General features: G+C 36.0%; 8 protein-coding genes across 18 annotated transcripts; 5 read left to right on the plus strand and 3 right to left on the minus strand.

The window, feature by feature from the left end:
• Positions 1–1,305: 1,305 nt before the first annotated feature.
• On the plus strand, positions 1,306–4,243 carry LOC103846716 (FCS-Like Zinc finger 10). The gene is made up of 3 exons (XM_009123697.3): positions 1,306–2,554; positions 2,933–3,607; positions 3,729–4,243. Exons 2-3 carry the CDS (start codon positions 2,940–2,942, stop codon positions 3,886–3,888), a joined length of 828 nt encoding a protein of 275 aa, XP_009121945.1. The 5' UTR covers positions 1,306–2,554; positions 2,933–2,939; the 3' UTR covers positions 3,889–4,243.
• A 174-nt stretch (positions 4,244–4,417) lies between these two features.
• LOC103846717 (psbP domain-containing protein 5, chloroplastic) lies at positions 4,418–23,579 on the minus strand. 3 transcript variants are annotated; one of them, XM_009123698.3, is made up of 12 exons: positions 23,554–23,579; positions 6,496–6,564; positions 6,225–6,415; positions 5,908–6,019; positions 5,736–5,785; positions 5,559–5,626; positions 5,378–5,476; positions 5,226–5,285; positions 5,091–5,150; positions 4,937–4,991; positions 4,809–4,858; positions 4,418–4,727 (listed from the first exon to the last, which is right to left on the minus strand). In XM_009123698.3, the coding sequence occupies exons 2-12, from the start codon at positions 6,543–6,545 to the stop codon at positions 4,629–4,631; spliced, it is 894 nt and encodes a 297-aa protein (XP_009121946.1). In that variant the 5' UTR covers positions 6,546–6,564; positions 23,554–23,579; the 3' UTR covers positions 4,418–4,628. The 3 variants fall into 3 exon arrangements, with proteins under 3 accessions (XP_009121946.1, XP_033138555.1, XP_009121947.1); XM_033282664.1 differs by lacking the exon at positions 23,554–23,579 and adding an exon at positions 18,879–18,890; XM_009123699.3 differs by having other exon boundaries at positions 4,438–4,727; positions 6,225–6,409; positions 23,554–23,565.
• On the plus strand, positions 6,575–8,739 carry LOC103846719 (polyadenylate-binding protein-interacting protein 5). Of its 2 annotated transcripts, XM_033282666.1 has the most exons (3): positions 6,575–7,010; positions 7,094–7,455; positions 7,578–8,739. In XM_033282666.1, the coding sequence occupies exons 2-3, from the start codon at positions 7,120–7,122 to the stop codon at positions 7,749–7,751; spliced, it is 510 nt and encodes a 169-aa protein (XP_033138557.1). In that variant the 5' UTR covers positions 6,575–7,010; positions 7,094–7,119; the 3' UTR covers positions 7,752–8,739. The 2 variants fall into 2 exon arrangements, with proteins under 2 accessions (XP_033138557.1, XP_033138556.1); XM_033282665.1 differs by having other exon boundaries at positions 6,575–7,455.
• Positions 8,545–12,970, minus strand: LOC103846720. Its single transcript, XM_009123702.3, has 5 exons — positions 12,795–12,970; positions 10,635–12,474; positions 10,218–10,338; positions 9,620–9,679; positions 8,545–9,514 (listed from the first exon to the last, which is right to left on the minus strand). The coding sequence occupies exons 2-5, from the start codon at positions 12,392–12,394 to the stop codon at positions 8,765–8,767; spliced, it is 2,691 nt and encodes an 896-aa protein (XP_009121950.1). The 5' UTR covers positions 12,395–12,474; positions 12,795–12,970; the 3' UTR covers positions 8,545–8,764.
• On the minus strand, positions 13,559–16,173 carry LOC103846721. Its single transcript, XM_009123704.3, has 3 exons — positions 15,540–16,173; positions 14,595–15,092; positions 13,559–14,304 (listed from the first exon to the last, which is right to left on the minus strand). Exons 1-3 carry the CDS (start codon positions 15,613–15,615, stop codon positions 13,778–13,780), a joined length of 1,101 nt encoding a protein of 366 aa, XP_009121952.1. The 5' UTR covers positions 15,616–16,173; the 3' UTR covers positions 13,559–13,777.
• On the plus strand, positions 17,305–20,076 carry LOC103847549 (putative inactive serine/threonine-protein kinase At5g11400). Of its 6 annotated transcripts, none has more exons than XM_033282661.1 (6): positions 17,305–18,548; positions 18,630–18,859; positions 18,938–19,073; positions 19,168–19,304; positions 19,419–19,524; positions 19,612–20,076. In XM_033282661.1, exons 1-6 carry the CDS (start codon positions 18,476–18,478, stop codon positions 19,938–19,940), a joined length of 1,011 nt encoding a protein of 336 aa, XP_033138552.1. In that variant the 5' UTR covers positions 17,305–18,475; the 3' UTR covers positions 19,941–20,076. The 6 variants fall into 6 exon arrangements, 5 of the variants coding, with proteins under 5 accessions (XP_033138552.1, XP_033138553.1, XP_033138549.1 ...); XM_033282662.1 differs by having other exon boundaries at positions 18,630–18,850; XM_033282658.1 differs by having other exon boundaries at positions 17,305–18,859.
• LOC103846725 (putative inactive serine/threonine-protein kinase At5g11400) lies at positions 20,092–22,512 on the plus strand. Its single transcript, XM_009123709.3, has 6 exons — positions 20,092–20,882; positions 20,971–21,209; positions 21,297–21,432; positions 21,520–21,653; positions 21,729–21,834; positions 21,922–22,512. Exons 1-6 carry the CDS (start codon positions 20,804–20,806, stop codon positions 22,197–22,199), a joined length of 972 nt encoding a protein of 323 aa, XP_009121957.1. The 5' UTR covers positions 20,092–20,803; the 3' UTR covers positions 22,200–22,512.
• On the plus strand, positions 22,900–26,614 carry LOC103846724 (putative inactive serine/threonine-protein kinase At5g11400). 3 transcript variants are annotated; one of them, XM_009123707.3, is made up of 10 exons: positions 22,900–23,212; positions 23,305–23,525; positions 23,603–23,738; positions 23,837–23,970; positions 24,052–24,160; positions 24,249–25,222; positions 25,313–25,755; positions 25,849–25,982; positions 26,064–26,169; positions 26,261–26,614. In XM_009123707.3, the coding sequence occupies exons 1-6, from the start codon at positions 23,134–23,136 to the stop codon at positions 24,566–24,568; spliced, it is 999 nt and encodes a 332-aa protein (XP_009121955.2). In that variant the 5' UTR covers positions 22,900–23,133; the 3' UTR covers positions 24,569–25,222; positions 25,313–25,755; positions 25,849–25,982; positions 26,064–26,169; positions 26,261–26,614. The 3 variants fall into 3 exon arrangements, with proteins under 3 accessions (XP_009121955.2, XP_033138554.1, XP_009121956.2); XM_033282663.1 differs by having other exon boundaries at positions 24,462–25,222; XM_009123708.3 differs by having other exon boundaries at positions 22,900–23,206.
• Positions 26,615–26,808: the final 194 nt, after the last annotated feature.

The following is a 26,808-nucleotide window of genomic DNA, read 5'->3' on the forward strand; positions in this document are numbered from 1 at the left end:
TCGAACCCAGGTTGGTTGGTCAAATGGGAAGGTATTTTACCACTGGGCTACTGGCATTTTCAATGCACTTACTAATATGTTTACTTTTATTTGGTACATATTAAATATAAAAAATTCTCTAAAAACTTAATAAGATCTTTAAAATTCCAAAAAATTAAAAAATAAAGAAGATTTTTATAAAATTAATTTAGAAATTAAAATTAAAAATAAAATTTTATTTTTCTTTTAAAAAATAAAAACTCTTCCAAAACTTTCTAAAAACTTAAAAAGATCTTTAAAATTCCAAAAAATTGAAAAAATAAAGAAATTTTTATAAAATTAATTTTGAAATTAAAATAGAAAATAAAAATTTATTTTTTCTTTTCAAAAAAATAAAAAATCTTCCAAAATTTTCAATTTTTTAATACATTTGCTAAAAGTTGAAATTAATTATACACACATAAAAAGTTGATAATTCTAACTTTAATTTTTTGCATTTTATTATAATTTTAAAAAATTTGGATTTTTTTTTAAAAAATGAAAATTTTGGAATTTTTTTTGATTTTTTAAAGAAAAACAAATATTTAATTTTAATTCAAAATTATTTTTATGAAATTTTTGGAAGATTTTTTTTATTTTTTTTTTAAAGAAAAATAATTTTTTTTTATTTTTTTTAAAGAAAAATAAAATTTTATTTTCAATTTTAATTTCAAAATTTATGTTATAAAAAATTTCTTTATTTTTTTCAATTTTTTGGAATTTAAAGTTCGTTTTAATTTTTTAGAAAATTTTGGAAGAATTTTTATTTTTTAAAAAGAAAAAATTTATTTTCAATTTTAATTTCAAAATTAATTTTATAAAAATCTTCTTTATTTTTTTAATTTTTTTGGAATTTTAAAGATCTTATTAAGTTTTTAGAGAATTTTTTATATTTAATATGTACCAAATAAAAGTAAACATGTTAGTAAGTACATTAAAAGTGCTAGTAGCCCAGTGGTAAAATACCTTCTTATTTGACCAACCAACCTGGGTTCGAATCCAGGGGTTTACATATTTTTAATTTCAAATCGTGTAAAACGACGTCGTTTCATCTCATTTGAAAACAACGTCGTTTCACTTAACGTCAATAATAAACGACGTCAAATATTTCTGTTAAATTTGTTGACGGCGTGCTAAATTGGCAAGTCAGCAAAAACATTGTTAATTAATTCTAAAGTCAATGAAAGTTTGGTGTTTTTTTGGCGAGCCCCAAAGTTCATGTTTGTTTTGGCAATTCGTGTAAAGTTGAGGTTTTTTTTGGCCGAATTCTCATTAAAAATATACTAACTTTTTGTTTGGTCGAAATAAAAATATAGTATAACTTTATATGTTAAACAGGCCTATGAAACTTATTTTTTCAACCTATGAAATTTAATTAACTTGCAATATTTCAAAGATTCATGTATGCAGATAAAAGTGCCTTACAGGCTAAGTATGTAGGAGAATATTGAAGTTTGGAAGGGGATAATATTTAGTTAAGGAAATTAACTTACACTTGCTTTATTTGTTACTTCTCAAAATTATTATTTCTTAGAAACCTTGTAAAGTTACCTTAGTTTGAAAACTTTATTAATATTTTAATAATAATCTTAACTATTAATTTTGAAAATTAAAAAAATAAGAGGCGAGCTTTAATCCTACATAGTGACTTTTTTAATTTTTTTTAATTTTAAATATTATTTTAATTTATTATTTCAACACTGCATATTCTATATAAAAACAACTTAACAAAACAATTTTTTGTCAAATTTGTGATAAACAAGTTTTATTTTTTTTATAATTATCCGCAAGTTAATATTTTAACTAATTTTTTTATTTTTCAAATAAGTCAAAGCATAAATAATATAAGGTTTGTAGATCGCTAATTTTTTTCAAAAGAGTTTAAATAACTAAATGGTCATAATAATTGTTACATATGTAAAAATAATTAATAAATACTTAAGACATTATGTGAGAAAATATAAAACTTTAAATCAATTTATTATTTACCTAAGCTCTTATAAACAACATATTGAACACTTTACTAATAATCTCTTTCTTTTTCTTACATGCAAAGAGTAGAAAAAAGAACAGGCAAAGCCAAATAAAATAGGCTAAAAGTAAGACAGCCAAATCTGCCAAACCAAAGAATTTCGACAGAGATGTGCTATCATTTTTATTCTGTCACTTCAGCCACTTTTTCCGCCGATTTAATATAAAAAAAACACTATTTACATTAATTAAATACTATTTACATTAATTAAATATGATAAGAAAGGTAACTATTTTTTTTGTTGCCAATTTCTTTTATGAGCTACATAGACCCTACATAACTTGCATTTGTGAGAGAACTTAACTTAAAACGTGAGTTCAAGAGAGAGAGAGAGAATCTGAGAAGCTCACTGCTTCGCTGATTTTGAGGAAAGAGAAAGTGAGAGAGAAGAGTACCTCACAAGACTTTGCACAGATATTAGACGAAGACTCCGCATTGTCTTTCTTCTTCAGACACAACACATCCTTGTCAATAGAGTTGAAAGTCCTGATAAAAAAAACCCAGGTGCCTTTCTTCTTGCTTTTATAGTTTCTTCTTGCTTTTATAGTTTCTTCTCCAGATAGGTGCAATAGAGCTCAAAGTTCTTACCTTTCTGTGTGTTTTAATATAATCTGTTTGATTTATTCTTTGTTCGATGATCCTTAGCCTTTGTTTTGAATGTTCCTTCTCATCTGGGTTCCCTTCTGTTTCATAAAGTTTGCTTCTTTGCTTATTGAAAGATCAAAACTTTTTTTAATGTTCAAAAAAAAGATCAAAGCTTTTTGCTTTTTTCCGACATTGTAACCAAACTCTTGTCAAATTGAACCTGTCATTTATCGATTAGTCTCATTGTCCGATCATCATCTGACCCAACACTAACCTCTTGTTTTTTTTCCGACACAGATCAATCATGTCTCAACAACCAAACTCCAAGTCTCTGTCAGATTACGAAACAGCTTGGAGCCCAACATCTCCTTTGGAGTTCAGATTGTTTCTAGGGAACCCCTTTGGTGGGTCTTCTTCTCTGAGGTCAATCCCGAGAATGCATCAGAGGAGCTGGGATTCTGGGAAAGTAGGCTTGAGGATTGTTGATTCTCTCGATGATCATCGCACTGATTCCTCGAGGATTCTTCTTCCTTCACCTGATAGTAAAAACATGATCTTTGGGTCCTTGATGATGAACCCCTTTACCAAATCCCCTGTGCTCAAGGATGATAAGCCTAATGTTGATGGCTCTTGCTCTGGTGCTGTTAACAACAATGATGCTTGTCAACAAGGATCGCTTAAGGAGCCTATTGAAAGTGAAGTTGAGATCTCAGAGGACTATACTTGTGTTATATCACATGGTCCTGAACCCAAAACCACTCATATATACGGGAGTCAGGTTCTGGAGTCGGTAGAGGACGATGTGATGACGAAGAAAGGTTGTTGTGAAGACAAGAATGAGAGCATTTTTGTTATTGCTCCTCTTGACTTGACAACGATAGCTGATGAGTTACTACCTCCCAGTGACTTCTTGAGGTTCTGCTCCTTCTGCAGCAAGAAGTTGGGTATGGGGAAAGATATATACATGTACAGGTACTCTTCTTCTTCTCTTCCTCCTTTTTGTGCACTTAGACATGGAAAGTTAGGTTCTTTATAGTGTAGCTAAATAGCAAAATGTCTTGTTTAATTTTGGTGTCTTGGTTTTTGTTTTCAGAGGATACAAAGCGTTTTGCAGTAGCGAGTGCCGTTCAGAGGTGATTCTTCTGGATGAGGAAAGGGAGGAGGAAGAAGATGAAGAAGCTAAGTCTGACTCATCTTCAGACAAGGACCTCTCCAAGAAGAAGAGCAACGGTGTGATCTTCACCGTTGGCTGAGGTCTAATGCACCCACCATTTCCATGATTGGTTTTGAGTCCATGAAAAAAGGAGGGAAGGTAGAAGAAGCTTGAGCTTGATCATCTGTTTAAAAAAAAAAAAAAGAGCTGCTGATTTCTCTAAATCAAAGCGGCCATGGATGATCATTTTTTTGTATATTGCTTGTGCTTCTGCTACTACCTGACAAAAACATTATATGGTCTCATCTTTCATGGTTTTGGTGGGTGTTTAATGTTTATTGTTATGGATATTTTATAAGTATATGGTTCTCTTATTCAGAGATGACAATCTTAAATTATATATATATAAGAAGAGGGTAAAATAAGCCGGTTTTTGTGGCTCCCCCCTTCAGTTACCTCTTGATGTTTTACCCAGAGACGAGTTTCAAAGGAGTCAGTGGTCAGTGTATTTAGCAAGTCACATGGAAAGATGAACTATATGAAGAAAGTTTCTCTGTTTTTTTGTGTATATTATATAATTATATCTCTGATTTGTTTTGAGTATATTCCTAGTTCCAAGAGCACATGCATGAAAACTCAAGGCAAGTCATGCAAAATTGCAAATATACATTGGGCAGTAAACAAGTTCTTCAAAGTTGGGCTCTTTTAATACAACTTTGATAACTGAGAGTGAGAGAGCTATCAAGATTCTGAACCTCTCCTATCAAATTTAACTACAGTTTCAAAAAAAAGAAAAGCAATTTTTGATGAAGAAAAGCTGAAGTACAGGAGTTGGAAGTATCACCAAAACCTCCATGGATCCTTGTATGGAGGAACATAACTATCAGTAGGAGGAAGAAGCCTAAAGGACTCGACTGCTCTTTCTAACACCGGTCCCATCTGCATTTTATACAAACATTCAGATATCTTCACGCTTAAACACAACAGAATAACGGAAAGTAGACGTTAGAGGTTTGGTACCATGTCCCATTGCTTGCCAAGGGTTGAGGCGTTTATGGTGTATAAGTACCCTGCAAAGTGTGAGATTCAGGAAAATGTCATGAGCTTATATTAGCGTGTACAGTCTCTCACGAAAAGTTTTGTTTTACCATCCCGTTCAGCAGTTGAAGAAATGTAGTGTCTGTACATCTTTGATGCTTCAGCCTGCCCAAATAACATAACAGTCAGAACATCACTTCAACCCCATTATGTCTTTAAACAAGAAGTATCTACTCAGAAATAGAGAGAGAGAGAGAGGGTTACGATTTTGGTTGGTGATTTGCGGACAAGGTACTCGTAGTACCAGTAAGGCTCCCCATCAATCTGCACATATAAAGCATATGAGGCTCATGCGTTTTATAGCTCCTTTTTAGCTTTGTTATAGAAGATGATACTTACATCAGTAGAATGTGCATCAAGAACCGAGCTCTCTTCTAGACGCTGACTTGAAGTGACACGCTGCAAGGAAAGTATACACACATACTCATTAGATTAAAAGTTTGAGAAATAAGAAAATATTGTTATGGTGATGTGTTAGAAGTGGGTTTTACCAGTGCAGATTTATCAGAGAGAACAGAGTCAGCAACGTCTTTGGCAGTCCATGTTTTCTTGTCTTTTGATGTTAGGAAGGTTGAGTTTGGGGGACCTATCTGGATCCAAAGAAGCGTAAAAGACAATCAGGGGAGAAAGACAAGTAGTCTTCTGGTAAGTGGGAAAACACCATAAACTAACCGAAACAGAAATCACTAGGTTGTCGATGAGGTCAAGTCGTTCGGAAACAATCCGTAGACGCGCATCAGCTGAACCATTTGAAACAGAATCAGTCTCAAAATTTGATGGATATACGGTAACTCGAATGGTGGGAGAAAAGCATTAATAAATCAATGGAGTTAAAAGGAAAACACTTACGAGAGAGTGGTGCAGCTGAAGAGTAACGTTCAGGCTTTCTTGATTCAACCCTGCATAATATCAATGTTAAGTGTGAGAAATAACTTGAATTAGGAAGTGAAAGCTTCAAGAAAACCTTGAGCATTACTTGATCAAATGATTCAGTTTATTTTCATGATATACATAACAATACCATTTGAAGACAAGCTTCTCTGATGGAAGCTCGAGTGGGTAAGCATAAGAATAAGCATTGATTTCATCCACCATGGAACCCATTTTCCCTGCTTCTTCTGCAGCAAAAGTGACTGCAAATAACAGAAACCCAAACGTTATAGCATTCCACAAGTAATAGCCTAAACACCATAAGAGGTTCTCAAATTACTTCCCTGAACCATTCCCTATTCAACTAACAACTCATTAACAAAGCTACATAATCCAAAACTCTTAGTTAAAAGTAAAAAAAAAAAATCTACCCGAGTTTGATAAGATAGTAAAAGATAAAAACTTTACCAGGAGAAGAAGACAGTGGCAAGAGCGTAGACAAGGGAGAAGAGAGACCAATCAACACTAAACCCCTACGAGAAAGCCCCTCTTCCGATGAAACCGATCTCGTAGAAACACGAGAAGGAGAAATCTTCAGCTCCTTTGTTGGTTCTCCTCCATGATGATACTTGCTCGAAATGTTGTTGCTCCTCCTGCACCTGAAGAATTGAAAATCACCCAAAAGCTTTCGACCAAGAAGAAGAAGAAGAACCAATGTGGCGAAGATAAATGAATTTACCTGAAAAGACGATAGCTTGGAGAGGAGAAAGATGGAGAGAGAAGAGCCATGGATATGGAGCTTTACCTTCTTCTTCCTCTAAGCTCATCTATCCACTCTTTGTTTTGATATCATTTCCACATAACCAGACACTAAACCGAATTTTATGATTCTAATTTCCGGTTTGCAAGTCAGTATTAACCGAAAGAGAAGACACGTCAGATTCGGCTCTTATCCGGGCCAAGGATAGTGATAATCGTGTGTCCATTCAGAGCCTGGGTACGCATAATACGTGTCTTGACCTCGTCAACGCTAGTTTTTTTTTTTAATTTCTCTGGTAAGCTCATTTTCTCTCCTAATGTTTCGTTTATTCTTCTCCTTTTACTTCGATCGTTGACGAGGTCAAGTGTCCATCCCTCTTCCTTCTCCAATCTTGCATATAATAATCACTCTTCTTCCCATCACCTTTCAAAAAAAAGATTCCTTTGATTGTCATTTGTCTTTTTTTCATAACTCGTGACCAGGTTCTCTCTAACGTAAGCATTTTGTATTTTCCGTGTTATTATTTGCTATCTGCTGTTTCTTGTTTGTTTAATGGATACCAATTTGAATATAGCAGTATCTTTCTTACCAAGACAAGGAGCAATGAAGCCAGGATCAGGAGCATTTGCGTTGAATCCCCATGCAACATCATACGTACCACTCTATAAAAGAGTTGATCATGCTGATATGGACGGTTTGCTGTTTGCCAACCCCACCACACAAGATATAAGTTTTGAAGTATCGATGCCCAAGATTTCATCTGAAGTGGCGTACAAGCTGATAAGGGATGACGATTTCGATATGGAGATGGAGATTGACATGGATATTGAATACCTTCTTGTCACATTCTCTGGTCTCTCTCAAGAGTCTATTACTGATGTTTACCTCGCCAATAGTGGTGATCTTGAAGCAACCATTGAGATGCTCAATCAGCTTGAGGTTAGATTCATTACTCATTTCTCGTATTCATTCACTTGCGACGACATCATAGTTTGTCACATTTGTTTTTTTTTTTTAAATCAAGTTTAGTGTAATGATTCTGATCTCTCTTAATCCTCCAGATATACAGCAATGAAGCTCAAGAAAACCTCCCAGAGACTCTGGATATTGGGGTTATGTGTGAATCAGCTGGGCCTTCAACTTCAAAATGCTCAACACAAAAGAAGGTAGCTACTGAGGTCGCTGCATCATCATCATCACCATCGGTTATCCCCAGTGCACCTGTATCGGCCTGATTTGAAGAATCATTGGTTGTGCAGTTTATTTTATTTTATTCTTTGTATGAACAACACACCCATAATAAGTACAGTGACTGGGGGTTAACGTTCTGGTATCAATGAACTTGATGGTAATCTTAGGGTATATGATATGCGAGTGGCTAAGTGAAATGATATAATGTATAGTTTTTTTTTTTGTGGAATGCAAATATGAGTGATGTCTTGTTTGGCAAATTAGTTTCCTCGTTTGCACCCCACCCCTCCCCTTTGTTTGCAAACTTCATTTCTTATGAATAATATTGATTTTTTTTGGACAAAATGAATGATATGATATGTTTGTTTTTGGTATATTACAACTGGAGAATCCTTAGTTTCTTGAGATTATAGCAAAAGAAATGAATAAAAAGATTGATGTATATTTTCAATAAGAAGAAAATTCACCCAAAAAAACGCCAACGGTCTTGGTTTCTTGGATATAAGTATATAATGACATCAGAATATTGGATGGAAGTCATGGAACCGGTTATCTTTTTTGGATTGCGATTGCGGTTCGGTTAATGCCAAAAAGGAAAAATCAGGGACGGGCTTTACCAGTGCTTAAATCATTAACGAAACTTAATGGACTGAACTTAGACTAGTCCGGGTTTAAAACGGGCCTTATCAGCCAATCATAACAATCCTATTCTTTCAAATTGTCAATAAACAACCTTTTACATGTGATAGATGTGTTCTTGGTGTAACGTAGCGAACTAGCGATAGACTACTGATCTCATATATGTAATATGCTGAAAAACTCTTCAAACTCAATGTTATGAAAGCAGAGGAGATGTAGTTTTCCTTTTATGAAAAAAGCACAAATGTTTTATGAAGTTTTATTTTTGAAGTTGGGACTACTTCGAGGTTTGTATTCTACGATGTCTACAAAACGAAGGTAATGAAGTTTTCCAAAAAGCTAAGGAGAGAGAGAGATTTAGCAAAAACAATAAAAAAAACACTACAATACAGAGAAACACTATTTATCAACAGAGATTTTAAAATCCTCTGTTTCTTGACCCGTTCTGATCATAGTGTTGCCCTGAGCCACCATTTAGATTATCCCACCAACCATCTTGAGGCCTGCTTTGATCCTGAAGAACCATCTCGGGTCTGAAGCCAGGAGGAGGTGGTGGGGGTGGTGGAAGCTGGTGGCTAGGGACATTCGGCTGCCATTCGGGTATGTCGTCATCATCATTGTCATTATAGCTGCCTGCAGAGTTTCCATACATGTGGATGAGTTTTCTTACTTGATCCAGAGACTTTGATTGAGCCGGTAATGGCTGATGGGAAGAAACTGGCACGACCGAGGAGCTGAAGTTAAATTCCGGTAAATCATCATCATCCCTCGAAGCTACAGGACCAAACCCAGGCGGTGCATCATCATCATCATCTTCTTCCACAGCCTTGCCTCCATAACCATGATGATTGTTCCCCATTGATGCAACAACAAGAGGTTTCTCTGTGACATTCCCTCTCTGCTTCTTGTTTTCAGACAAAACAGAGGCTCTGGAGACAGAAGAAGAGTAAGAATGCTGACGTTTCAAACTGGGCTTAACGGGTCGTCTCCACACAACAACACCAAGCAGCCCACTATCCAAAGTTTTGGCTTCATCGAGCTGGTCTTTAGAGATGACTTTTGTCAGCAGATCTAGAGTCTCGCCACGTGTTGGGCAAAGGTAAAGCTCCACGCCTGAGGCTGGCTCTGCGTAGCCAACTCTTTTATCAGCAACGTAGGAATCAACAACCTTAAAACCAAAAGAAAGAAAAAAGTTTTAGACCGTTGTTTCTATTCTCAAATACGTTTGTATGAAACTACAAGTTATATTAAAATAATGATTTGATTTCTTTACCTCAAAAAGGCTGCCACGCTGGCTCTTAGAAATGCCGTCTTTACAAGCCAAGTACATTACCTGCAATGCAAAAAAAAAAAAGATACCCATGAATACATGACAAAGGAAGATCTAACTTTAGAGTTTTCTTTTTGATGTATATATGACTGTGAGGTGGGCAAAAAAAACAAAGTTCATCTGGAAAGTTTTTTGACTATGTGTTTATGTGGAAGGGCTCGAAAGATTATTTGTAAGATTTCCTGATTATTCTATACAATCTCCCACGCAGACACATTAACTCAGATAGAGACACAACAAGAGAGGATCTTGCATCCAAGTTTTTCTGGATGAAATTATACAACATATGACCCAATCAATATCGTTGATTCTCTGCTAAAAACGTGTCGCATTCCTGTGAAATGAACAGTGTGATTGTAATCTCTTTGCTTTCTGGTTTCCATGAAGAGAAGACAGAAGAGTTTTGAGATAAGACAGGAGTATGAGGGTTAAGCACTCTATATATAACAAGTAAAAGGGCTATTACTTCTATTGTTGTTTGAAGCAAGAGATTATAGAGTGTAATGCTACTACAGTGATAACAAAAGGTAGCTTTGTATACCATTAGGGTACGGGATCGAGACTTGGGAAGCTCATGAATAAACTTCCCAAACCCACTCAGCCTAACTCTACCCTTAACTTCCAACATTGCCGGCCACTCGCTCGTGTCTGCTTTCTCACCACTGCCAAAGAAAAACCCAGTCAGAGAATGCTTACTTTCTCACTTCAATTATTTTGGTTAAACCAAATATCAGCAGAACTCAAAGATAGCATATCGTTTGACTGCACTAAAGATTCAAGTCTGAGGATACTCTTAATACAATACGGAACCAACAATAATATTCAAGGTGGGTGTGCACAAGTTCAAGAATAGAAACTGATTCTCAATGTTCAAGGGAATATAATATATACTATCAGCATAAAGAATAAGAAAACAGTATCAAAGAAATAAATTATAGTTTACGTGATAAGAACTAACCTTCTGAAAATTCCAGTGACAGGGACTACAGAAGACATACTCAGTTGCAGTAATCCATGCCATACTTTTTCTCCCTTGACATCAACAGGTGAAAGCGTTTTCTCAAGTCCAGAGACATCATCATCATCAAGTTTGATACTTGCATCAGATTTTGGAGAAACTTCATCAATCTTCTCGGGGCTCGGTTTAGGAGAATCTGTGTCACTTGGTTCCTTCGGAGATCCTTTAGGAGATTTTGAGTGTGGCCTAACTTCGGAATCACTTTTCTCTGACGCAGACACTTGCATTTCAGAATTACCATGCGGACTTTCAAATGGAGGCTCAGAGTCCAGGGATTCCATGAATTCATCAAGCGATACAATTGGTGGAAGAAACTCAACGTCCTTCAACTCATCATCCATCGCCAAACCTTGCATGGGATCGATCTCTTCAGTTGAAGGAGGAGTATCATGTGATGCTGTTTGATCAGTTTTTGCTGTCTTATCATTGAGAGTGGTTTCGGCAGAATGAGTTTTGGCTTTGGGTCGACGTTTCCTACTTGACGAGATGCCAGCAGAGACATCAACCATGCCACTGTCAACGTGATCAATTTCAACCTGGAACTCACCCTTATGAGTTTTCCTCACCAGACTTCTGACATCAATATCTGTATCCCGCAGGACAACCATCTCTGCCATCTTTTCCGCTTTGGCTTGTCGCCACTCAGAAAGCTCCTTGGAAGCCAGTTCTTCGGCTGTCATTGAACACAACCTCTCAGCAGAGATATCTCCAGACATAACTCTTTCCCTTAGCTCAGGATTGTTCTTATCTTTCAAATTGAATAAGAGGGACCTTCCCTTCTCTCTGTACTTTTTGTTCACACCTCCAAATAGTTTAAACAATTCCATTTCAATTTTAGAAGCCAAAAGTTCTGGATCCTGAAACGACTTTTCAACATCGGTTCCAAAACCATCTGTCTCGCCAAGATCTGAAACATTGTCCAGAACCCATGAGAGTTCATTACCCTGTAAAAGGTCATCGTTCGAAAAAATAATATCTGTAAAAGGAACTTCATCTCGAGGGAAAACCTCGTCAAATTGAGACTTAAGTCCATCAGACTGATTAACATCTTCCATCCTGATGTCGACGGGAATCTCACCGTCCTTCTGCACAGATCTATCAGCATCGGTGGGAAACTCTGACATGGTTCCTTCGCCTATAGGGACACTGAAGCTAGCAGTTGAGTCAGGTTGAAAACTTTGACTACTCTCCGGATTCACCACAAGAGTTTCTCCATTCTTTACATTTTCTTCCCCTTTCGGAAATTCATCATGTTGCTGAACCAAGGCCAACGCAGACGCTAATGACTCCCTCATTTTAGACCTCACAGTCTCATTTACATCATGCATCGGTTTCACTGACCCTCGAGGTGGGATCTGCTGTTTCTTGTTCACAGCATGGCTCACAGGTTTCTGGAGAGCAGAGTTCATAACCGACACGTTATTGCCATGCACGAACGAATTCAGATGGTTCCCAGGTTTCTGGAGAGCAGAGTCCATCATCGTCACGTTCTTACCATGCATCAGCGAATTAAGGGTCTTTTGAGAAAGCGCATTGGTGGGAATATGCAGAATCCCATTGCTTGCTGAGGTCAATGGCTGTAACCACGGTCGACACTGCTTGTTCGGTGCCTCCGATGCAGCACCGCTTAAAGCGGTTTCAGGAGGCGAGCTTCGCTTCCCAGCTAGCTGCATGGACCTGCCTAACTCCGCCATTTCCATCAAAGTTTGATACTTTATAAGTTTCTTGATCCGCAGAGAGAGCTAGAGAGTGGAGATGACTTTACCATTCACCTCAACAGCTGGGGGAGGTTACAAACAACAAAAGGAAGAGTCAATTTCAATATAACAACCAATATTACTCAAAGAAATCAGCTGAATCTGATAATCATATGACAAAAGCGAAATCGAAAGAGAAGAAAAAAAAATTGAAAAATTCGCCCTAGGCAATAAGCTAATACAGAAGATCGATTCGATTGATTCAACAGCATGCAACATCTGATTCTAATCCAAAAATCAGGATCGCAACGATATGTAGCTAAACAAAGATCACTGAAGGTTTCGATTCTAAGCAAAATCCATTAACCTCGAAATCAATCGATCTCATATAGATTTGATTTACCTGAATACGAAAAGTTAGCGGCTCGGATCAACAGGGAGCTTGTAGATGATGAAGAGATTCGGCGGTTGGGAAGAGATAAGAATGAAACCCTAATGAACAAATCCGGATGAGGATGATTATCGGCTTCTTCTTCTTCTTCTTCTTCTTTTACTTGGTGATAAAACTGTGTGCTCCTCCTCGCTCGATGTGGATCACACGGGGGACTATATATTGGGATATTGGGCCTAAGAATAAAGCCCATATAAAATTTGTTAAAAAGGCCTTTAGACTTTACTACCTCTCTCACTCAGGTTGTTTTAGTTTCTCCAAACCAGGGACAAGCATCAGAATATTTGTGGCCTTAAATATCTTTTTGTAAAAGCATATAAAAATTCTGTTATTCTAATATAATTAACTATAGATCTTAAGTTTATTGTTAAACACAAAATATATGTTCTTACTCAAAATAATTACAGCTATGGTTTAAAAAAAACTAATTACAGCTATTTTTTAGCTTTCACAATGTACGCATGTTAAAAAAAATGGGAGTTAACTATACCTAAAATAGAAACCCAATACAAAACACAAAACCCAAATCAATATTATACAAAAATGACATGGATGATTGCTAGTGGCTAATTTTTTAATCCTAAGTGGCATATCTCAATAGGCTTGTTATTCTTCTTTTAATAGTGTTAGATTAGATTTGACTATTTGAATGGTTCGATAGTTACTCAAATAGTACACACACATTTATATAATATCAAAGTTCCTAAACCACTAAAACATCAAATTATTATCATCATTGATCTGTGTCATATGGATATCTCTGTATTACACCTTTATTAATCTCGTAAATCCCCAATATATGTAGTAATAAAAAAAGAAGACAACATTTCTTCATAAGTCTTCTCATACAAGAAAATAGATAAGCATGACCTTTCTGTCTTATATAAAAACCCTACACCACAAGACCACAACTACTCTTTCGGTATTAAACCATTTCAGGGTTTACCAACGCTGAGGAGCTTAACATCGTCGATCACAGGACCACACAGCGACGAGAAATCATCACTTCTCATCGCGTAAAACGTGCTGTAAAACATAACCCTAGTGCGGTTAGAAACTGCCACGAACCGCAAAGCAGCACGTTTGAAACCTCCTTTCCCTTTCGACTCATAAGCAACCTTCAAAGTGTCTTTGCCGGCAAACGCCTCGACTATCATCGAGCCTTTGCAAGCATTGTTGGCATCTCCAACCGCAAACGAAAGCACGTAACTCTTCCCGACAATGGTCCTAGCCACCTGAGCGATTGCGCTCTCTTTCCCCGCGACCAGTTCCACGGCTCGACGGCCTTGTGGGACCGAGAAGTGTTCCACGTCAACGTATTTGACGGCCTTGAGGGATTCTATAATCCATGCTGGTAAAGGAGAGTGGTCATCTTCTATGAAGGGAGGAATCAGAACACCGGTTGTTGCATTTGGGATTATGTAGGGACCTTCTTCAAATCCTCCGTTTTTCAATATATTCTCTGTTTCATTTCATAGAAAAAATTCATCAGTTCATTAGTTCTCATGTATTTCTTGTCCAACACATGCGATAGACCACATGCATAGACATATAAGTCCACATATCTATATTCTTGACATATAGTTAAATATATATATATATATTCTTGACATATAGTTGTAATTAAACATGAAAGATCACATGTTAAAAAAAACATGATAGATCACATTTGATGATTTATGAAAAAGACACTGAGAATAATAACAATAGATATAACGTGACCATATAATAATAAATAAAACACGAACTTACTATTGGTAGGTCTAGGAGGGTATAGAGCCTTGATTGCTACACCATCAATGAGTGGACCACAAGCAGGATGTTCTTCCTCGCCAGGATTATGAATCACGATCTCAGCCACATCACTCTGGGCCTGCAACGCCCAAGCGTATAGGTCCCACCCGTTGCTACTGTACAGCGTCTGAATAGGAATAACGCCCGAGTCAGGTGCAACGGATATGTTGAGCCGTTCGTCTTGAGCACAAGTCCTTGCGGCACTGAAAGTGAGAGAGTAGTACATTCCTTTTGTCACATTAACTCTTTGTTTGATCGATGCCTCGTTGCCTAGCCGGACTGCGAACTTTCCGGCGGGGACTACGAGGAGCATGTCTCCTTGTTTTTGACCGGACTTGATGTATTCTATGAAGCCAGAGAGCTCCCAGTTTGGAATCGCGTTCTTGTTTATCACTCGTGTTCCTTTCAGGTCCGATGGTTTTGGTCCTCGCTCGAATCCGCCGTTTGGTAACATACCTGCGATTTAAAATGACATAATTATCCTCACTTTCAATGAATTTATTACATTTCTTTGGCTTTACTTGTTTTTTTCTTAGAAAACAACTTAATTTTGGTCAAATAAAAACACTATTACATGCAGTTATTATTATTATTTTTTTGGTCAAATTACCTGCAGTTATTATATCCACAAAAATAAACAAAACTGGGATATGCTTTGAAAACGGCAAAGAAATAGATTTTGTAATTGGACCCACTTTATGTACTTGATTTAATATGACCGGAGTCTGTGTGTCAGAAATGGGCAAAAAGGTAAAAGAAACTAAACCGACTTACAAAATTAAAATGTGACAGAGACCTTGCAGAAAGTTAACAAGATCCTTTTCATTGACGCAAACACAGCTAAGCTTTAAAAAAAAACAGATCACTCTATATCAAAGGAAGAAACCAGTAACTAATGATTACCGTCGCGGAAGCAGAAGACGGAGGTGACGGTGGAGATGAGAAGAACGAAGAGAAACGCGACGCTGCCTCCTTTCATCGTGAACGACCAAAGTAGAAAGACTAGGGAAAAGTAGATGGATGATTTTGATAAAATTATGGGAGATCATGAGAGGAGCTACAATTGCTTATATAGATTTTCAACTTTGAAAATACCACTAGGTTTTACTATAATTTACGGGTTTATGCCACTGATGTGGTTTGCGTATCCACATGGGGCCGTGATTCACTCTTTTGGGATTTTGTCGATATTGCATAAGAGAAGATCAAAGAGGGTTCATGTATGTCTGCTGTCAGATTATTATCATTCCTAAAAATAAAAAAATTGTCCATGCTAAGCATAGCATTAAGCGATTACGAATGTTACGAGTAGAGGCATGTGAGTGTGGACCGAGTCTTCTGCTTCTTTCCCGTGGCGGTTAACGTCCACTTGAGCTGACGTCAAACTTCTCAGGCAGTGACGGATGAAAATACTGTTTTCCATCTATATTTACGGCGGCTTAAACGGCCCACGTGACCTTCCCATGACATTCCAAACCCACCCCGTCATGCTAAATTTCTGAATCACGTGCTAACAACATGCATTTAGCCACTACACTCTCTTAACAAAGAGGAACTTCAAAATGTTAAATCACGTATGACAAATGAAACCTCCATCTTTTTATTGTCACAATAATGATCCAGTCTTGTTTATTGGTGGAAAAAAAATACATGAGTCTTGTTTTTTTTTTTTTTTCAAAAAAAAAATACATGAGCTACGATTTTAAAATTACTATTGTCAATTTACATTGAAAAAACAAGAATTTATGTAAGTCGGATCTAAATTTACTCCATAATAGACTAGCTAGTCCATAGACAAGCTAACCGGCCGGCCAATACATAAAATGAAACAATGATAAACGACTCAGTTGGATATATATAAAAAAATTCACACACTCATCGCTTATGTAAAAGTTGAAATCGTTACACGTTGAAATAGTATGAAAATGTGTTACTATTAGAAGATTGAGTCTGTATGATTATCCATTGCATCATCTAAGGAACTATCGTAATCATGGAACAACTCTCTTAGTATCTAAGAGAAATTAAAAACACATTATTTGGTATCAAATTATTAACAATATTAGTTGGGAAATTATTTAGGACACACACCACATGGGAAGGTTTTCACTATCTTCATTTCGTACCTATCCTTTTTGGAAACTTATCTGATCCCTTAAACTGCAAAGTCAATAAAAAGGCGAAAAGGCTTGGACTTAGAACTTGCGCTCGTAGAGTTATCCAAAGAAGATCAAAGCGGCCTCTTTTTCTCATCAAACTAAGCAAATAAGTCAACAATACCTTGGCAGAGCTAAAGAAAGCAAGATAGAAGTTCAGACAAGACACGGTTGTAATCAGACTGTAAATTAATTAGGATCGGTTCTAAGATTTATAAGGCTTGAAACAATTATAAATAAGAGTTAAATACATTTTTTTTGAAACAAAATGCTTAATAAATATATTTTTCTTAATTCGTTTAAGGCCAAATGATTATACATATTAACATTGAAAGGCAGAGACGAATATTTCATCTTGATATATCTAGAATTGATAGCTATAGCTCATTTGGTATATATGAAAAGCACGAAATGAAAAACTTTATAATGGTCGACACTTCTCACCAGTAGATACAACAGATCTAGCATTAAAGGAGTGGAATGCCTGGTTCCTGGACAATGAGGAGACCGATCCAGGCTATAGTGTCACAGAACTCATACCAAGGAACCTCCCCAGACCTACCTATATTTACTTGCAGAGTAGATGGATCATGGAACAATGAAGGAATCATGAGTGGAGTCGGATGAATTTTACGACTCCAAGATGGATCAATAGACTTTCTCTGCTTTCAAGGTTGCCATAAGTTAATTTCGTCACTACATACCGAGCTAAAGAGTTTAGTATAGACATTGAAATGTTTATCTCGCCATCAGCGGTCCTACGATTACTTTGTTACGGATTCCCAAGAATTAGTCAAAATGATCACAACGCTAGAAGAATAATCAGTTTTTGCAGCTGAACTTAATGAGTTTAAATCTCTATGGGCATCCTACGAACGGAAAAGTGGTTTATCAACCCAGATCCAATAACACTCAAGCGGACTTCTTTGCAAGGCTCGCTCGAACAAGGAACCGTTTTTTCTCGTATGTTAACACGTTGATGCTTTATTGGATTGGATAGACACTAGAAACTTGTCATTCGCGGATTCGTGCTAAGTATTTTCTTAGTTCTCTTATTGTGATAAAAAAAAGCTATAGCTCTGATCGAACATTCCACAAAGGCTACATCGATGAGACCACATTTTCTCCATCGAAAACCCGGAACTGAAATCTCTGTTTCTGTCATGGAATGTCTTACAAGATAGTTCACAGGCTCTAGAAGAGTGGAAGGTAACCACAATCTGACCATTTTCATGCAACTATATATCTTTTTATTACATTTGTACTTATGTATATGGACTATGGTGAGCACAAACAAACTAAGAGTTGTAGGCAGAAGTTAGGTGTGTTAACGTTTTTTCGTTTGTACATCTTACCTCCAATAAAATCAACATCACTTTCTCAACCTAGTAGGCCACATAAGTCAATTACTATCTAAAAATGAACAAAACGCGTTTAAGTTATTATTTACATAAGTCTCATCATTTGTTTCCCCATATCTGTCTTGCATGGAAACCACATCAAAACTTCCTGTTTAATATTGTGGTTTCTTGTTCTCCTTTCTTTTTGCCTAAGTGAGCAATTGCCAACTAATTTGTTTTAGAAAGATTGATTAATCATTTTCAACCTCTTTATAAGAAAACACTTAAGATGTGTTAAAATCTTGAAACCAAAAGTCTACAAATTAAATCATCTCCAGCAACAATGGGAAATGTTCTAAAGCCTCTTACGGAAGATCCTCTTTCATTTGCTTACGAGCCTCTCCTCAGCTCACCAAGTTGGTTTACATATCTCTGTTTTAAGAGCATTTTTACATATAGTAATAATATTAAAATACGTCGTTCAATATGTATCAAAGTGGATAAAGAAAATGAGGATCTGAGAGTCTTCAGCGTCACGGAACTGAAGAAAGCAACGAACAACTTCAGAAAAGACAGGGTCGTACATGAAGAGGATGGCTCTGTTCGAACATTCTACAAGGGCTCCATCGATGACACCTCATCAAGAACTAAAAAAAGAATCTCTGTTTTTGTCATGGAATGTCTTCAAGATAGTTTAGAGGCTATAGAAGCGTGGAAGGTAAGCAAAGTATGACCAGTGCTTACACTTGTTTCTATATATATATATATACGTGTTGTATACTTATTAAAAGTACATGAGTTGTAGGAAGAGGTGAAGTCTCTAGGAGAACATTCTCATCCAAACATAGTAACATTTTTGGGTTACTGTTGTGAAGATAAAAAATCACTATTGGTATTCGAATACTTGCACCAAGGAACTTTGGATCATCACATTAACGGAAGTTAAGATCTCTTCTAATCAATGCATCCCATTCTATTAATCGGCATAGACAGTTTTTTCTTTATATACAACTTCACGTTTGATGTTTCCCTCAGCAGAGAAAGAGGTCTTGTCATGGGAAACACGGGTTAAGATAGCCATTGGAATAGCTAAAGGTGTTGCATTTCTCCACTCATTCTACAACTCGTCGCTATATTTTGAACTCAGAATGCATAACATTATGCTTGATGAGGTAATGACCTTTTTTTTATTTATAACATTTTTCTTCTTTTTGTTAATGATCGTAGAAACTAATACCTAAGCTTGGGAAAAAAGAAGCCTAATACCTAAGTTTTGATCTCATCAGGAATACAATGCAAAACTGTTTTACCTTGAAACAGACAAAAAATGTCTGGAAAATTGCTTGACTATTTATGGACATAGATACATGCCTCATGAATGTCTGGTGTCAGGTACACCAAAATCTTAACTCTTGTTTTAGTGATTCAGATCAATATTTACATTTCCAAATCTTTAGACAATTTGTGTAACGTATGTAGGTTGTTTTAAAATGGATACCGATGTTTACGCATTTGGTGTGATTTTGCTTGAGCTTTTTACTTGTTCGAAAGATGAGGACTTGCTTGCGCATTTACTTGCTTTGAGAAATGGAGCAAAAAAGTTGGAGAAGAATAAAAGCTTAGATGTTAGGGAGACTAGACCGTTCTTGTTTACGGAAATAATTGATCCTCGACTTGAGGGTGATTATCCTGTGAATGCGGCAATGCAGATGGGCACACTCATCCAAAGATGTACCAAGTGCTTGCCTACACGACCGTCCATGCAACAAGTTTTAGATGTTCTGAATGATATTGCAGAGATTAACTAGTATCGATATGATTTGTCCTTGTCTTGCTTTAGTTTTGAAAGCTTGAATAAAACAAAAAACTATGTTTTGTTATGCCCGTGGCTGTACACGTTACTGACGATCATTGATTCATTGTCTATGATGCGACTTTGATCTTCTTCCCTTTCTTTTTTTTTGTTCTCCAGTAGAATTAAAACGAATTAATCTAAAGTATAAGTGGTAACTCATCAACAGAGCATAGACAGATCACAAGTTGCCTACATGAGAGAGGTGAATATTCCACAAGAAAAAAGAAAACCCAATAGTCAAATGATAGTAATATGTAAACATATAATATTGTATTTATGCATACTGATATAGCCTGGCCTAGCCCCATCCCACCCATTTAAGAGTCTGACTTTGTTTAAGCTTGGAAATTACGTTTGCATTTTTACTTATTCACGAACGATCTTGTAAAATAATTTATACGAAACTGAGAGTATATGCTATTTGAAAGAATGTTTTGTTTTTTTTTTTTCTTTTCTGAAATATATGAGGCCGTAGAGGCAGCCTAGCTTTAAAGTTTAAAGGCTTTGACTCGAATTTGTGACCGTTCTTTACTCAGAAAAATCAAAACGACATTTATTTCTCACTAACAAGGCAATAAGTCAAAAACGTATTAAAAATGTAGTAAACGCGGTTTTGCTATTGTTTACGTAAGTCTCAGCATTGTTACTTAAATGGATATACTCGTAATTAGTACTGTGGTTGCTTGTTTTTCTTTGTCTTGTCTAAGTGAGCAAAAGTGTTGAATGCTTTCTCAACCTCTTTATTATAAGACTCCAAAAGAAGATGTGTTCAAGATATGAAATCAAAATCTACAGATCAAACCATCGCCCTTAACAATGGGAAACGGTTTAAAGCCTTGTAAACAACAACATCCTTCGTATCTTTACGAGCCTCTCATCAATACTCCTTTGTTGGGTACTTCTCTCTTTTTTAAATTAACATTTTACTTTTGTTTACTTGTATAAAACAAGTGATGTAAATTTAAATGTATATATATGGAAAGAAGAAGCAGAAAACGAGAATCTGAGAGTCTTCAGCGTCAAGGAACTGAAGAAAGCAACGAAAAAATTCAAAAAAGAGAGGGTCGTAGAAGGGGAGGATACCTATGTTCAAACATTCTACAAGGGTAACATCAATCAGACCACATCTGCACCATCAAAAACTAAAACCAGAATCGATGTTTCTGTCATGGAAGGTCTTCTTTATACTCCACATGGTCTAGAAGAGTGGAAGATAAGCAAAGTATGTCCATTTTCTTTTATACGTGTTGTGCACTTATTAAGTACATGATTGGCAAAAAAAAAAAAAAAAAAATTCTATGTGTCGCAGGAAGAAGCTGAGTCTCTAGGAGAGATTTTTCATCCCAACTTGGTTAAACTCTTGGGTTACTGCTCTGAAGATAACAGATCACTCTTGGTTTTCGAATACTTGGGCAAAGAAAGTTTGGAGCATTACATTTTCGAAAGCTAAGATCTCTTCTAAGTGTGACCATTCTATAAATAGGGTATTATATACTTGTACTTTACATACAGTTTCATGTTTCTCTCAACAGAAGAGGAGACATTGTCATGGGACACACGGGTTAAAATAGCCATCGGAATAGCACAAGGTGTTGCATTCCTTCACTCGATCAAGAACAGCCCATTACATCAAGAACTCAGGATGCATAACATTATGCTTGACGAGGTAATCGCTTTTCTTCATCTTGTTTCAGTTTGTTTATGATCTCAGAAGTTAAAACCTATGTTTTGATCTCATCAGCAATACAATGCAAAATTGTTGTACCTTGACTCAAAAAAACAATTTTGGCCAATTGGTTGGACATTTGTGGGAACTATATACATGTCTCTTGAATATCTAGAAGCAGGTACAACATAATCTTAAATTCTGTATTTATAATTCTGATTAACCTTTCATTGTTTAAATCTTAAGACAATTGTGCAAAAATATGTAGCTACTTTGGGAATGGAGACGGATGTATACACATTTGGTGTGATCTTGCTTGAACTCTTTACTGGTTCGAAAGAGATATCAATATATCTGAAACGCTTAAGAACTAGAACTATCTTGTTTGCGGAAATAATTGACCCCAGACTTGGGAGTCATTATCCTGTGAATGCAGCCACAAAGATGGGCAAACTCATCCAAAGATGCACCAAGGATAACTGGAAGAAACGACCGTCAATGCAGCAAGTTTTGGATGTTCTGAATTCTATTGTAATTCAGTATTAATGCATAGAGATACTAATATTTGAAAATGAAGATAATTAAAAACAAAGAAGCATGTTTTTACCCCCTCCAGCACATTTTCTTAATTAAGATTAGCCACACCACAAAACTAAAATATATACTAATATATTCATAATCATGTTGCAACAAAATATTTATGGAAAAGTCGTAACTATTTTTAGCCACGTTTTGTTTCGTAGAAAATTTGTGGCTTTTCTGTCACGATTCAGATATGAATTGCCATGTTTCTCATTTCATAACTATTTTGTGGTTTATAGGCAAAATTTCTACTAGTGCTAAAATCAAATAATATTACATATTAAAATTTTAAAAGCATACACGAACGTTGGCTATATCTAAAAGTAATACTTCTGATCGAACATTCTACAAAGGCTACATCGTTGAGACAACATTTTCTCCATGGAAAATCAGAACTGGAATCTCTGTCCATCGAAGATGGAAGGCAACTACGATCTGTCCATTTTCATGCAACTATATGTATCTTTTAATTACATTTGTACTTATGTATATGGTGAGCACAAAAACTAAGAGTTGCAGGCAAAAGTTAGGTGTGTTTATACGTTTTTCATTTGTAGATCTTTCCCCCAAGAAAATCAACATCACATTCTCAATAAGTCAATAACTAACTAAAAATGAACAAAACGCGTTTGCTCATACTGTTAAAGTACATCTCATCATTTCTTCCCATATTTGCCATACATGGATATAATCCTAGTTAATATTTGTGGTTTCTTGTTCTCCTTTCTTTTTGCCTAAGTGAGCAGTTAACTCACCGTAGCGTGATGATTGAATCCTTAGGCAGCCAATTTTTTGTAACTATTGATTATTATTTTTTCAACCTCTTATAAAAACATAGATAAGATGTGTTAAAATCTTGAAACCAAAAATTTACAGATTAACATCATCTCCATCAACAATGGGAAATGTTCTAAAGCCCCTCACAGAGGATCCTCTTTCATTTGCTTACCATCCTCTCCTCAGCCCACCATGTTCGTGTACATCTCTGTTTTAAAGTTTTTTTTTGGTTTTGTTTACAGATAGTAATAACAAATTAATATCAAAATACGTCGTTCAATATGTATCAAAGTGGATAAAGAAAACGAGGATCTGAGAGTCTTCAGCGTCACGGAACTGAAGAAAGCAACGAACAACTTCAGAAAAGACAGGGTCGTACATGAAGAGGATGGCTCTGTTCGAACATTCTACAAGGGCTCCATCGATGACACCACATCAAGAACTAAAACTAGAATCTCTGTTTCTGTCATGGAATGTTTTCAAGATAGTTTAGAGGCTATAGAAGCGTGGAAGGTAAGCAAAGATTGTCCATTGTTTACACTTGTTTCTATAGGTGTTGTGTACTTACTAAAGTACATATGAGTTTGCAGGAAGAGGTGAAGTCTCTAGGAAAACATTCTCATCCAAACATAGTAAAATTTTTGGGTTATTGTTGTGAAGATAAAAAATCACTATTGGTGTTTGAATACTTGCACAAAGGAACTTTGGATCATCATTTTCACGGAAGTTAAGATCTCTTCTAATGAGTGCATCCATTCTATAAATTGAGATATATATAGTTTTTGCTTTATAAACAACTTCACGTTTGATGTTTCCTTCAACAGAAAATGAGGTCTTGTCATGGGCAACACGGGTTAAGATAGCCATTGGGATAGCACAAGGTGTTGCTTTTCTCCACTCAATCAACAACTCCTCGCTATATTTCGAACTCAGAATGCATAACATTATGCTTGACGAGGTTATTTTTATAACATTTTTCTTAATCTTATTTTCTTATGAACTTAATTAGAAACTAATACCTAAGTTTGGATCTCATCAGGAATACAATGCAAAACTGTTTTACCTTGAAACAGACAAAACATGTCTGGAAAAAGAATTGAGAGTTGTTAGAGGAATTGAATACATGACTCCTGAAAGGCTAAGGACAGGTGCACCAAAATCTTAACTCTTGTTTTAATGATTCTGATCAATAATTTCATTTTTTCAAATCTTAAGACAATTGTGTAATGTATGTAGGCCGTTTTGAAATGGATTCCGATGTTTTCACATTTGGTATGATCTTGCTTGAACTTTTTACTGGTTTGAAAGGAGCCTTGCTTCCGCCTTTAATTGCTTTGAGAGATGGCTCAAAAAAGTTGGAGGATGAAAGCTTAGATATTAGGACTAGACCTTTCTTGTTTAACGACAGAATTGATCCTCGACTTGAGCGTGATTATCCCGTGACTGCAGCAATGCAGATGGGCACACTCATCCAAAGATGCACCGAGGACAGGCCTACACGACCGTCCATGCAACAAGTTTTGGATGTTCTGAATCATATTGCGGAGATTCATTAGTATAGATATGAGTTTAGTTGTTGTTCAAAAAATATATATTATGATTTTAGTTTTTCAGTTGTAAACTCTCTTAAAAGAGATTCGTAGCATATGCTAAAATATGGTTTACCGATTTACGATTTTGCAAAATAATGTATACAAAATCTTGAAAGTATATGCTAATAAATATGGTTTGGTATTTTTCTTTCTGAAAAATATATATATCAGATGAGGCAGTAGAAGCATTCTTAGCTTTTAAGTTAATTCCGTGACTGTTTGATCATTCCTCAAGAAAATGAAAACGACAGGCAATGAGTCAAGAACATATTAAAATGGAGTAAACGCGTTTTTGTTATCGTTCACGTGAGTCTCAGCATTATTACTTGAAAATAGATCATATAGTGTGGTTGCTTATTTTTCTTTCTCTTGCCTAAATGAGCAAATAGAGTTTGTGCCAAAGTGTAGTTATTAATTAAAATGGATAAACATAGTGTGGTAGGCTGGTAGCTTGTTTTTCTTTGTCTTTGTCTTTTAACCTCTTTATAAACACCCAAAAATAATGTGTTAAAGAATCTGAAAACTACAAAATCTACAGATTACCCTCAACGATGGGAAACGGTTTAAAATCTTGTAAACAAAAACATACTTCGTCTCTCCTCAATACTCCTTTGTTGGGTACATCTCTCTTTTTACTGTTGTTTACATATAGTAAATCTCTAAATATGTGATTCAAGTTTAAATGTGTGTGTGTGTATATATGAAAAGAGGAGGAGGAAGAAGTCGAAAATCTCAGAATCTTCAGTGTCGAGGAACTGAAGAAAGCAACGAAGGAATTCAAAAAAGAGAGGGTCGTAGAAGGGGAGGATACCTACGTTCAAACATTCTACAAGGGTTACATCGATGAAACCACATCAAAACTTCCTGTTTCTGTCATGGAAGGTCTTGTATATAGTCAAAAGAGTCTAGAAGATTGGAAGATAAGCAAAGTCTGTCCACTTTTCTTACACTTGGTTTGTTTTATATACATGTTGTGTTACTACTTATTGTGGGCAAATAAATCTATGAGTTGCAGGAAGAAGCTGAGTCGCTAGGAGATATTTCTCATCCCAACTTGGTCAAACTCTTGGGTTACTGTTGTGAAGATAACAGACCACTCTTGGTTTTCGAGTACTTGCAAAATGAAAGTTTGGAGCATCACATTTACCAAAGTTAATATCTCTTCTAAAAGTGTTCATAACCATAGGTAGTAAAATGTACTTGTGCTTAAATAACATACAGTTTCATGTTTTTCTCTCAAGCAGAAGAGGAGGCACTACGGTGGGGAACACGAGTTAAGATAGCCAGTGGAATAGCACAAGGTGTTGCATTTATCCACTCGATCAAGAACAGCCCATTAAATCAAGAATTCAGATTGCATAACATTTTGCTTGACGAGGTAATCACTTTTTACATTTTTCTTCATCTTGTTTTTGTTTATGATCTTAAGAGAGTAATACTCAAGGTTTGATCACATCAGCAATACAATGCAAAATTGTTATACCTTGACTCAAAAAAGCAAAGTTGGCCAGAAGATTGGACATTTGCGGAAACTATCTACAAGTCTCCTGAAAATATGTTTGCAGGTAGACCAAAATATTAACTCTTTGTGTTTGGTAATTCTGATTAGTCTTTATTGTTCAAAATCTTGAAACAGTTTTTGTGTAATTTATGTAGATATTTTGGGAATGGAGACCGATGTATACATATTTGGTGTAATCTTGCTTGAACTCTTTACTGTGGTTCAAAAGAGATACTAACAAGTCTGAACCACTTCAGAACTACATCATTCTTGTTTACGGAATTAATTGACCCCAGACTTGGGAGTGACTATCCTGTGACTGCAGCCACAAATATGGGCACACTCATCCGAATATGCACCGTGGGTGACTGGAAGAAACGACCGTTAATGCAACAAATTGCGGATGTTCTTAATTCTGTAATGTTTAGAGGTACTTAATATCTGATTAAAAGAGTTGAGAGTTTACTTGACATTGAAGATGAATACAAACAAAGAAGCATGTTTTGTTACTGTTCTAGCAGAGTTTATGTAATAGAGATTAGCCACACAGAAAAACCACAATATAATCTGTCAAGTTAACATCAGAATCGCCTGTAACTTCTTTTCTTCTGTAGTTTTTGTCTGGATCCCTCGAGCTGGCAACTCTGAGGCTGATCTTCTTGCTAAACAAGCTTTAAATCTTGTATCGAGCGGCTTGGCCGTA

This window comes from Brassica rapa, chromosome A10 (assembly GCF_000309985.2).
Source record: "Brassica rapa cultivar Chiifu-401-42 chromosome A10, CAAS_Brap_v3.01, whole genome shotgun sequence".
Classification (NCBI taxonomy): Eukaryota; Viridiplantae; Streptophyta; class Magnoliopsida; order Brassicales; family Brassicaceae; genus Brassica; species Brassica rapa.

Coding starts and splice junctions, on each gene's coding strand:
- LOC103846716 (XM_009123697.3), top strand. CDS start 2,940: ATGTCTCAACAACCAAACTCCAAGTCTCTGTCAGATTACGAAACAGCT. Junction 3,608..3,728: donor AAAGATATATACATGTACAG/GTACTCTTCTTC, acceptor TTTTGTTTTCAG/AGGATACAAAGCGTTTTGCA.
- LOC103846717 (XM_009123698.3), bottom strand. CDS start 6,545: ATGGCTCTTCTCTCTCCATCTTTCTCCTCTCCAAGCTATCGTCTTTTC. Junction 5,786..5,907: donor GAGAAGCTTGTCTTCAAATG/GTATTGTTATGT, acceptor GATATTATGCAG/GGTTGAATCAAGAAAGCCTG. Junction 4,728..4,808: donor TTGGCAAGCAATGGGACATG/GTACCAAACCTC, acceptor TATAAAATGCAG/ATGGGACCGGTGTTAGAAAG.
- LOC103847549 (XM_033282658.1), top strand. CDS start 18,476: ATGGGAAATGTTCTAAAGCCTCTTACGGAAGATCCTCTTTCATTTGCT. Junction 18,860..18,937: donor AAGCGTGGAAGGTAAGCAAA/GTATGACCAGTG, acceptor CATGAGTTGTAG/GAAGAGGTGAAGTCTCTAGG. Junction 19,074..19,167: donor GGATCATCACATTAACGGAA/GTTAAGATCTCT, acceptor TGTTTCCCTCAG/CAGAGAAAGAGGTCTTGTCA.
- LOC103846721 (XM_009123704.3), bottom strand. CDS start 15,615: ATGAAAGGAGGCAGCGTCGCGTTTCTCTTCGTTCTTCTCATCTCCACC. Junction 15,093..15,539: donor CGTCTTCTGCTTCCGCGACG/GTAATCATTAGT, acceptor TTTAAATCGCAG/GTATGTTACCAAACGGCGGA. Junction 14,305..14,594: donor CCCTCCTAGACCTACCAATA/GTAAGTTCGTGT, acceptor GAAATGAAACAG/AGAATATATTGAAAAACGGA.
- LOC103846719 (XM_033282665.1), top strand. CDS start 7,069: ATGGATACCAATTTGAATATAGCAGTATCTTTCTTACCAAGACAAGGA. Junction 7,456..7,577: donor AGATGCTCAATCAGCTTGAG/GTTAGATTCATT, acceptor TTAATCCTCCAG/ATATACAGCAATGAAGCTCA.
- LOC103846725 (XM_009123709.3), top strand. CDS start 20,804: ATGGGAAACGGTTTAAAGCCTTGTAAACAACAACATCCTTCGTATCTT. Junction 21,210..21,296: donor AAGAGTGGAAGATAAGCAAA/GTATGTCCATTT, acceptor TATGTGTCGCAG/GAAGAAGCTGAGTCTCTAGG. Junction 21,433..21,519: donor GGAGCATTACATTTTCGAAA/GCTAAGATCTCT, acceptor TTCTCTCAACAG/AAGAGGAGACATTGTCATGG.
- LOC103846724 (XM_009123707.3), top strand. CDS start 23,134: ATGGGAAATGTTCTAAAGCCCCTCACAGAGGATCCTCTTTCATTTGCT. Junction 23,213..23,304: donor CCTCAGCCCACCATGTTCGT/GTACATCTCTGT, acceptor TATGTATCAAAG/TGGATAAAGAAAACGAGGAT. Junction 24,161..24,248: donor TCCTGAAAGGCTAAGGACAG/GTGCACCAAAAT, acceptor TAATGTATGTAG/GCCGTTTTGAAATGGATTCC.
- LOC103846720 (XM_009123702.3), bottom strand. CDS start 12,394: ATGGAAATGGCGGAGTTAGGCAGGTCCATGCAGCTAGCTGGGAAGCGA. Junction 9,680..10,217: donor CTCGATCCCGTACCCTAATG/GTATACAAAGCT, acceptor TTTGCATTGCAG/GTAATGTACTTGGCTTGTAA. Junction 9,515..9,619: donor AGCGTGGCAGCCTTTTTGAG/GTAAAGAAATCA, acceptor TTTGGTTTTAAG/GTTGTTGATTCCTACGTTGC.